At 27.2% G+C, this 10,766-nt stretch overlaps 1 protein-coding gene across 1 annotated transcript; it reads right to left on the bottom strand.

Moving 5' to 3' along the window:
* Positions 1 to 7,053: 7,053 nt before the first annotated feature.
* On the bottom strand, positions 7,054 to 9,874 carry LOC107032347 (WAT1-related protein At5g07050-like). Its single transcript, XM_015233944.2, has 6 exons — positions 9,569 to 9,874; positions 9,285 to 9,464; positions 8,977 to 9,196; positions 8,627 to 8,785; positions 7,690 to 7,841; positions 7,054 to 7,354 (listed from the first exon to the last, which is right to left on the bottom strand). The coding sequence occupies exons 1-6, from the start codon at positions 9,766 to 9,768 to the stop codon at positions 7,111 to 7,113; spliced, it is 1,155 nt and encodes a 384-aa protein (XP_015089430.1). The 5' UTR covers positions 9,769 to 9,874; the 3' UTR covers positions 7,054 to 7,110.
* Positions 9,875 to 10,766: the final 892 nt, after the last annotated feature.

The following is a 10,766-nucleotide window of genomic DNA, read 5'->3' as shown; positions in this document are numbered from 1 at the left end:
GAGGATATGTAATTTGTCTAAGTGTTGTTGTTGAGCTACGTGCTATGTAAACTGTGAGCTGTTAGGTTGGGTTGATTTTACTGTAGAATGTAGTTGTGGAGGTTCGTTTGGGGGTGGTAGGAGTACCCGTATTTCATCCCCTTAGCTTGTGTTTAGAGGTTTACTTGCTGAGTACCGTGTGGTTTGGTACTCACCCCTTGCTTCTACAAATTTTTTGTAGGTTACTAGCCCGGACTTTTATGATATATTCTCTTCTTTTCCGAGGCTTCCTGGAGATTTTGTGAGGTAGTTGTTGGTCATCTCAGCATCCCTCCTTACTCTTGTTTATGATTTTGTTCTACTCTAGAAACAATATCATATGAGACTTATATTTTTTTTTGATCCGATTGTAATACTTTAGAGGCTTGTACACGTGACAACCAGGTTTTGGGGTATAATGTAAGTTGATAGTAAATTTTCCGCATTTTTATTGTAATAGTTGAGTTTTAGGCTTACTTGTCTTGGTGGGATAAGACGAGTGCCATCACGTCCATTTTTGGGTCGTGACAGACACAACTTTGATGATATATACTTTAGCCTAAGTGTTTGATGATATGATAACAATTGCTTAATTAAAGATTAAGCACTTAATTAATCCACTTGATGATATATACTTAGTGTTGGGTGCATGAACAAAATCTAAAATTGGTAGTGGAAAAGAATAAGAACCTACATATAATGTGTAGATGATATTTTTAATGTCGTGAGACTTTTGGAGAAACTAAACTGCACGTGCTTAGTTAAAGTGAACAATATCGTATCATGTTAAAAATATATTTTGTGTGTTTTAGCTAAACAATTGATATTAAAATTACCAATTATTCGACGAGATGAATTTATGGTGTGGGCCCGACTTGGTGTCTTTTTTCGTGTACAGACGGATTTACTATATTTATCCGTAGTTTTGGAATCCCACGCGCAGAAAAAAGGAGTGGTGAGCTTTAGTGGTTATAAATATTCGATTGATATGAGTGACACACAATAAATTTGCCCATGAGGTGATCGATGAGTAATTTGAAACGAAATTTGAGAAAGAAAGTTAGAATCATCTCTTTGTAAGTAACTAAAGATCTCAATAGCGTTCAAGTGAAAATAAGCTTTTTAGTTTGAATTCATCAAGAGCACTACCCGATACAAATGTAAATTAATTGTGTTCAAACTGGACTGTTAAACCGTAAAAAGTGACTTAACATGTTCAATGATACTTTATGAACAATTTACACTAATTAATGCTACTAATACTCTTGCCTAAACAGTAGTTTTTCCTAATAATATTCTTTGTATGATATGGAGTACATAAATATCTTGAACTATTTTAATGACTAATTATTTGTTAATTAGACTAATTAATTATCTATTAGTGAACTAGTGCTTCCATTATGGGCAAGTAGAAGGGCAACGTGAAAGTGAAAAACATCACAAAGTTTTAAATGACCAAATTGGCCTTTTTGCTTTGTCCATCAGAAATCATATTTATAATTAATTATTAATACCTCCTATGCATGACATATATTCCAAAGAAAGTGACTTAAATTATTCAAAATCATATAAGCAGACAATATATCCGATCAAATCTTGGTATAATTTATGAATCGGAATAAATCTGATTCTAATACTATGTGAATAATTGGATCGACCTTAAGCATAATACATAACGAAAAGTTAGCTCATGATGTGAATAATACTGATCATGAATCAAATAACATCATCAATCAATGTGAAAAATGTCATTTTCCCCACTTTCGTCACACGGTTTTGTTGTGAGGTGTATGGGTATACAACATACTTTATAAGCAGCAAGCTCGAATATCCTTAGTTCTGAAAAGCGCATGAGTCTAAACAGTATGTTAAATATACAATTGATATTACACTATATAGATTTTTATTTAGGTAAGGCGACAATTAATCGTGAAACCTATGAGAATATTTAGATGAATTAAAGTTAACGACCGAACATATTGCAACATTAGGATCCCTAGGTAGCCCCCCTCAAATGTCAAATTTCGACTTTTACAAATTTTAATTGTCAAATTTATTATTTATAATTAATGCTGAACTTCCATATTCAAAATATTATATATGACAGTTGTTGAAGAGTTTACATCAGATGAAAAAAAGATCATGAGTGGTTCTTTTACATAGTACTGAAAAATCATTTTCTTACAAATTAACTTTTGAAGTTGAGTTAGATCCACGTTAAATTCTTTAACAACATCACATGGACTAAAATACCCCTATGTTGAACTTGAAAAACCCAAGTTGTGTAATGCCCATTAAGAAAAAAGCCAAAGGGAGGTAAAAAGGATGAAGTGGAACACAACAATACCACATAATATAATATGGATATCTAATCATACAAACCAAATGTTGCAACCCTAGAATAACACTATGTTAAAGGACATCATGACCTTATAATATCAAAGCCAATATTATTTAAACAAACATTGGTGGGTTTACTTTATTTTTAGTCGACATAGTTACATGATGAAAACATTGAGTGCACTGCAAAAGTTTCATCTTTTGACTAGGTTTCTTGTATGATGAAATCAAATGTGACAATCATGTGTTTTCTAATCGATGAAAGTTATTTTAGATTTGAATTTTCGAAATGAAATCATCTTGATTAGGTAGGTCGTACTTTATTTTTATGTTGCGTAACTTTAATTTAATTATATTCTGACACGAATACTGAACACCGAATCATGAGAAGAAAACAATCACATATTTGTCATTCCTTTTTCTTTTTTTTGGGTACTATTTGAACTTTGATTTTGTTTGTAGGGAGGAGTATAAAGACAAAAGGTGACCTTTGGGTTTCCAATGTTTACATTTTTAAAGACAATTTCCAAGAGGTAGGAACACCTATATAGATCATACTTTTTTTATAAAAAAAAAAACTACTTTTTAATAATATAATTGGTATAAATTGTTAGTTTAGGTAAATATTATGTCATCGACATATTTTAGTTATATGTTACTAGTGTTACAAGTTATTTTTTCAGGAAACAGAAATACATGTAATTATCTTTTAATTGATCATTTGTATAGAACAAGTGAAATTGATAACAACGTTAAAAATATATTACTCTCTATTAAAGAGGAATTCATATTCAGAAAAAGTCAAACTCAAGACATATTCTAATTAAGAATAATAAAGTACTTACCACTTCACCACAATTCTTAACGGTCTGTTTGGTGTTTCTACATACCTCATTACACTTCCACTGATTGATACCTATTTTAATGATAATTGATTTATATAGTCATAAGATGAATAATTTAGTAAAAGAAATATTCAATTAATATGTTTTTTAACAAAGAGAAGTGCAAAATGTATATGGTTAAAATAAAGGGAGCGAAGAGTTTATTAAAGAATAATAATCTTAATCTTTACTTTTTCAAATTGAAGAGATAAATCACTTTTAAGATCCCAAAAAAAAAGTTTAAATTTTAAGTAATAATTGGTATTAAGCCAAATAACTTTTACATAAACATCCAAAATAATAAAAGTCGTTATCTTTCTTTTATTTGTATGTAAATTATTTTATTTATTTATTTTTACATTAATGGACAATTTGAAAACGTTTATTCTCCATACTTTGAATAAACCCTTTTGCTTTTATAAAAATGTTTTTTTAGGTACCGAAAGTTTGAAATATTGATATATTATTCCAAAGAAACCTTTTTTTTTTAAGATCAAAGTTGACATATACCAAGAGATGGACATTTAGTTCAATGTGCCCTATATACTTTTTCTTTATAAAGTTTTCGTTTAATTCTTTTTCTTAGTATTTAATAATTAGCGGAGAACTGAGTAAAGCCGAATCACAAGGGTTTATGGTATATAATCATATATTATATATGAATTTGTTTTCACATAACTTGAGCGTGTGACCTTTTATTCATACAACAGTCGACAACAATTTACTTGTTACATCAAAGAATCCTTCTTAATTCAACGTGCCCTATGTACTTCTTCTTTATTAATTTTTGTTTTTCGTATGTCTAAGAATTAGCGGAGTACTAAAAAAAGATCGAATTGTAATGATCCATTTACATAGTAATGTCTCGCATTATCTTGATCTTCTAATCACACGATAACAACAAAAAGCCTCAAAAATTTCACTTTTTAAATATATTTTTTTCCTTTCAAAAAACATAATGATGTGTACTTTTGAATCAATGTATTTTCTTTTATTAAATCATGCAAGAGGACTCATTGAGTGCCCAAGAGAATTAATTAAAAAAAAAGAAAAGAGTATTAATGAATGGCCTATAATTTGACAAAGATCATAAATTGTTTTTTCAATAATTTGAATTTTTTTTTGAAAGTTAAAAGGTTTTCTTGAGAAGATGGGAAAATCCTTCTTTTTTAAGTACATACGTGAGCCATGCATGGTCAATTATATATATGTCTTTTTAAAACTATATTCAACTTAATAATTAATATACTTTTTTTAATACTTGGACCAAAATAGTGATTTTGCTAGAAGAAGAACTTTGTTTTTATTCAACGAGAAGAGATTTGACAAGACGGAGTTGAAATAGCATTTTTTTCATGGCTCGAACTAGTGATTATATACGTATATAACTTTATTATTGTTTTGAGGTTCATGTTTTCTCTATCGAGGGTTTAAATTTGGATAGTTTTAACCTCTTAAGGCTTTTATATGATTATCATGAAAAACTTTCTCATTATAAACAACAAGTAAATAACGTTAAAGAAAAAATGACAGAAATTCCTTTTTTAAGTTTTTTTAATACCATTATCCCTTATTAGTTTTACAAATCTCCAAAATCTCTCATTTTCATGCATCAAATTAATGTATCTCGCACATCAAATTAATGTATCGTGCGCATCAGATTAGTGTATCACGTAAAATGTACATCAGATTAGTGTATCATGTATAAAATATAATGTATCTTGCTTAATGATTAATGTATCTCGTGCATCAGATTAATGTATCAGTGCTTTTATTATTATTGTATCAGTTTGAGAAATTTCAATAATTATAAACTTATAATGGACAAAATAATCATTTTACTTTAAAAATATATGATTTCTGTCCTTTACCCCTAACCATAGGTAGTGGTTATTTCATTCACAACAAAGTACGTTGCTACTTTTTTAAAAGAACTTTATGTTATTTTATTTTATTTTTCAGTCAAAAAGGCAATGTCACAAGACACCAATTGTCCAATTTAATTGTGTGTCGAATGGTGTAACTGATATGGTTACGTTAAAGATTTATAACTTTGTTGGTTCTCTACGTATTGCATTTTAATTATCTAATTCAATTGTGTGTTGAATGGTGTAATTGATATTGTTACGTATAACTTTATCGATTTTCTACGTATTATCTTAATTTATACGATATTATTTATTTGAATACGAACTCAAAAAAGAAAAGATGGCTTTTCAAAGTTATGAAAGTCGTTGAACTTTATTTTGTCTTTTAGAAATTCTCCAAGAATCTCATAGTAATTTTAATCGGAAGCTAAAAGGAGAAAGGAACGTTACTGAAGAAGAACAAATTAACAATCAATATGAACTGTGATTAGATGATAAAAAATTACTCTATCATTAATCAAATATCTCAAATTTCAAATATATAAAAATTTTATTAAATTTCAATGCAGATATCGAATACTAAATTAAAAAAATGCAAACAAACAAAACTACTATCATTTTCTTCCTCTTTTAATCCTAAGCCACGTCTCTTTCTATCTCTTTTTTAATTTATTTTTTGATGACCTCACTTATATAATAAAAAAAAAATAACCGTTTAATTTAATCTAGAATAATAAAAAGAAAAAGTAGACCTATATCTTTTTCCTTTAGTTTTTTTATTCTTTCCATTTTTATTTTTATTTTCTCCAGGAGTGGATGGAAATAATAATTACTCTTACACTTTCTATATTTTTCTCATATATATATATTATAATAAAATCAATAACCAAAAAAGCTTCTTGAATCCTTTGTAATTTATTCATTCGACTTGATAAATACATATATCCAATTAATTTTTAATTAAATATATAATATTTAAAATTTTATACGATTCAAAATTCTAACACATATAACTGAAGTTCAATTATAAACCCTAAGGACAAATGAAAACTATCATTTTCCTCCTCTTTTTATCCCTAATTATGACAAGTCTTTTTCTATATCTTCTATTTCTTTTTGAAGACCTCATCTCTCCATATTAAAGTTTTTCACTTTTATTATTGTCATAGTATTTAATTTGTTCTTCAATTTTTATTATTATTTGTTATTTTATTGTTGTTATTGTTTTTTTTTTTGTTGTTGTTGTTGTTATAATTAAGTGTTATAGAATGTTTTCAAATTGTTTTGATATATGTTACTTGAGTTACGTTGATAATCTTTTGAAAAACAGTCTCTCTAGCGTCAATAATATATAGGAGTAAGGCTTGAATATACTGTATTCTATTCAAATTTCATTTATTTAGATTTAGTAGTTATGTTATTATTTGTAAATCAAAATAAAAATAGTCGAAACATTGATTTTTTCTAATTAAGTTCTATTTATCCTAAAACTTGTCTTATCATAATTAATCCAAACTTAAATCATAATTTTACTTTATATAGACACACAAAGTATGTACGTACGTTTTCTTCTTTTCTATAATATAATATAATATAAGAGAAGATAATGGTATATACTATATAGTTTTCAATTTCCATTTACAAATGCATCCAAAGGATAACAATTATAGTGGGGAAATATACAATAATTGGCTATGAATAATAAAGTCAATTAATTTAGCTTCAAAAATTAATTAAATTATTTTTAAAGAAAAAGATATTTATTTTAGAACGGAGAGAATAACAATATCAAAACTTTCTAAGTATATATTATCTTAATTATTATTTTTAAAAAAAACATAAAAATACAAAGAGTGATGAAGTAGATGTTGAGGACTAATTAGAGAACATTTGTTATTTATACAAAATTCTCAAGGTTAAAAGAGTAAATTGCTCTAAACATATATATAATATCAAAATTGCTCTACACATATTCTTTTACATGTAATTTAATTTAAAAATTAAGACTTTGGTGCTTCTCTAGTTAATAACATGGGAAAACTAAATACTGGAGCTGCTGATATTATTTTTTCACTATTTTTTGGCATTTCTATATCATTAATTACTATAATCATCATTTGATTATTTCCATTAATGCCCTTCACTGCTTCAATAATTATTGATGATTCTTCAATTTCATTTTCCTTGTATTTTCCCCATAGAACAAAGTATAGCCCTACCACTATCACCAATGCACCAACAATTCTGAAATAAAAAAAGTAAAATAAAAATTAGTTGATATAATATCAAGAAAAGAAACCGAGTTTGATTTTTCATATAATCATCTAACTAAATATTTATTATTTTAAAAAAATCACATTTCATAACTAAATAAAGTAACTTTTGTGTGATACGAAAAAATCGATTGATACAAAAAGATAAAATGTTTTGGTGGGGTTGGGGTGTTGGAGGGCAGTTGCATAGTAACTTAGACTGATTAATTGAATATTCTTTATTAAAAAATTATATTAAAATATATAAATTTAAAATATTTTTAATAAATTTTTAACTTGACGATTCGAGATTAAGATAGAACTTACCCTCCGATATATAATTTTTCAGCAAGAATGAAAGAGCCCATAATGGCAACAATGATCATCATGAGTGGACTAAAAGCTGTCACAAAAACAGGTCCTTTTTTCTCCATTACTTGACCATGTACATAGTATGCTATGCTTGATGACACAATTCCCTGAAATTTTGTAAAAAAAGTTAATTATCGTTATCGAAAGGCGATTGAATAGGACATAATATTTTATAGCTTATTGATAATATGATTCTAAATAAAAAAAGATGAAGATCGAGAATTATAGTGTAAAAGGATATATAGTAGATAATCAAGGTTGTTCAGTTTCTCTTAGTAGTATTATATTAATAATTCTGCTATTGTCTTATTTTTTTGAGTTCACTACTCCATTCTTTACATTTTATATGTCATCACAATACTTGTCAGTTTATAAAATTTATGCATAAATTATCATGTTTTGTTTATTATATCCTTGATAGAGTAGTTAATTAATTTTTAAAATGTATTTATCATTTATAATAAAGCTGACTTGAGAAAACATTAAATAAGAATAGAAGATAAAGTTATATAATTTGTTAATGCAAGTGCAAGTATAAGATAGGACGAACAGAATATTATTTATCGAACTCTTCCTTTATTTATTACAATATTTATGATTGTTATTATTTTTTTCTCTATTATTTTCAATATGTTTTGTATAGAAAAATATTGTATCATCTTTGCCAGAAAACAAGCAAGGCGTTTATATGAAATCATATTTGTTAAGAAAATTATATTATAGATAAGATTAAAATTATTTTTTATTTATATATTATATATGTTGAATCTCGTTAGCTTTTTTGTATTTTTACTTTCTTATATTCTAAGTTTATTTAACTGAAAATTCTAACTCAGCCACTGAGCTTACGACGAGTGCCAACGAAAAAGGGTAAAAAAGGAAAAGAACTTACAGCATAGGCAGCAGCAAGAAGGTTCATGTCAAAACCAATAGCCCAAACAGAAGTTTTGTGTTCCATTACAAATGTTAAAGCCATAGATTGCAAAGTTCCCATGAAGCAAACAAGTGCAATTAAAGATAATGGAGCTGTATATTTCCTCATTGTAATAGCCTGTATAATAAAAAATTAAAAATTACTCTTAATATTAATTAATCACCATTTCTTGAATATTAATGAAAAAGAAATAAATTAAAGTTTTAGCCCTCGTTTGATCATAAATTCTGAAATTTAAAACTTGAAAAATCTAAAAACTGTTAAAATCTATGATCAAACGTTAGCTGACTGTTTACGTATATATATACCTGAAGAATGAAGAAAGAAGCCCAAGCAAGTGTAGCAAAAATGAGGAGAATTGAGCCTTTTAGCCACTCTTTATCATAAGTTCCATTAATTTGATTTGACCAAATTAAATTAACAATTTGGCCTTTATACAATGTCATTAATATTGCACCACCCATAGTTACTATAGTCCCCAACACCTTTGCTTGGCTTCCAATTTTCTTCAAATTCACCTTCTCCATTCTAAAAAAAAAAAAAAAAAATTACTAACTATTCCAAAAAATTATTAAAAAAATTAAATTGATCTGAACGTCACAGTTATATTACGTACCTGCAAAGAACTGCTATGACGAATGTCATAGCAGGTAACATGTTGCTTATAGCACATGAAAATGTTGGAGATGTCAATTTAAGCCCAGCATAGTAAAAATTTTGATCAATCAATGGCCCTAGAAGACTCAATACAAATATTTGCAAGAACATCATGAATGTCATCTTTGGCCTAATTTTCCTATCAACCAAAAAAAAAGAGTTATTTTGGTAATATAAATCGTAAATTTTTATTTTTTTTACACGATCAGTATAATTTCAACACGTAACGCGAGTAAATTTTACCTTTCAAGTAAAAGAGCAAAGGGAGCAATGACTAAAGTAGCAAAGGCATTTCTATAGACAACAAGAGCATAATGACTCATGCCTCTATTAAGTGAAACTTTGGTTATAATATTCATTCCTGCATAACCAAATTGTAAAGAAATCATAGCTATATAAGGTTTTGATCTTTGAAAAAAATTGCAATTACATTCCCCCTCCATATTATTTTTTTTCTAAATTTTGGGGAAAAAAAATAATTGATGAAATAAGAAGGGAGTGAAAAAAAAAAAAACTCAAAAGTTTTTAGAGGAGATTTTTGTGTTTTTCCCAAGGAGGAGAAGTGTGACAATGAAACATATATATAGACAAGTAAATTAATTAATAGTAAACATATATGTAATGCTTCTTCTTTTTAATTTTTTTTTTTATATAAAAAAAAAATATATGAAGATAGTGGAATACACTTTGCAATCAATTAAAAGCTAGCTTTTATATGTGTGTGGTTCACACTAACAAGTGAGTGTAATGTGTACTATCTCCATTTGAATCTACTTGAATATCCTAATTTGGTCATTTTATCTATCAATCATGTAAAGTTATTATAAAAATTTACTATTGTTACATTTTCTTTTTTATCATTATCTATATTAGTTTAATTTAATATCTCCGTTATCTTATTTTTTAAGTTTAATAGTCGCAAGTGATGATACGTTCTGTTTTTTTTTTAATTCAGAGAGAGGCATTCAGCCATCTAATTATCTTTTTATTTGTTTCTGCGTGGCAGTTGATATAGATGATGATGTTTAATTACCTAATATCATATTAACTCAACCAATTTAATATTTTTAATTTTTATTTTCCGATTAATTTTATAACCAAATTGAATCCCCCGCGTTAAAAAATAACAATTTTTTTTACATATATAAAATTTTGAATCTCTCTTTTAAGTTTAAATCATTATTACCATTATTATTATTATTATTATTATTATTAGTGCTATGATGATGCCATACTCAAATGGGTGGGTGGTGGGGTCCATCATGTATGTGGGACCCATCAGCAATCGTCACAGGAATATGCGGCATTTCGTCGCCGGTGATTCGCCGATCGCCGGAACAGTAATAACATATGCCGGAGTTTTCAATATATATTTATATAATTGTTGTTAAATCTTAATGATAAATAATTAGTGGTAATGACATGAGATTAACTATAATTA

This window comes from Solanum pennellii, chromosome 10, assembly GCF_001406875.1.
Source record: "Solanum pennellii chromosome 10, SPENNV200".
NCBI classification, from domain to species: domain Eukaryota; kingdom Viridiplantae; phylum Streptophyta; class Magnoliopsida; order Solanales; family Solanaceae; genus Solanum; species Solanum pennellii.
This window is presented reverse-complemented; position numbering and strand designations above follow the sequence as displayed.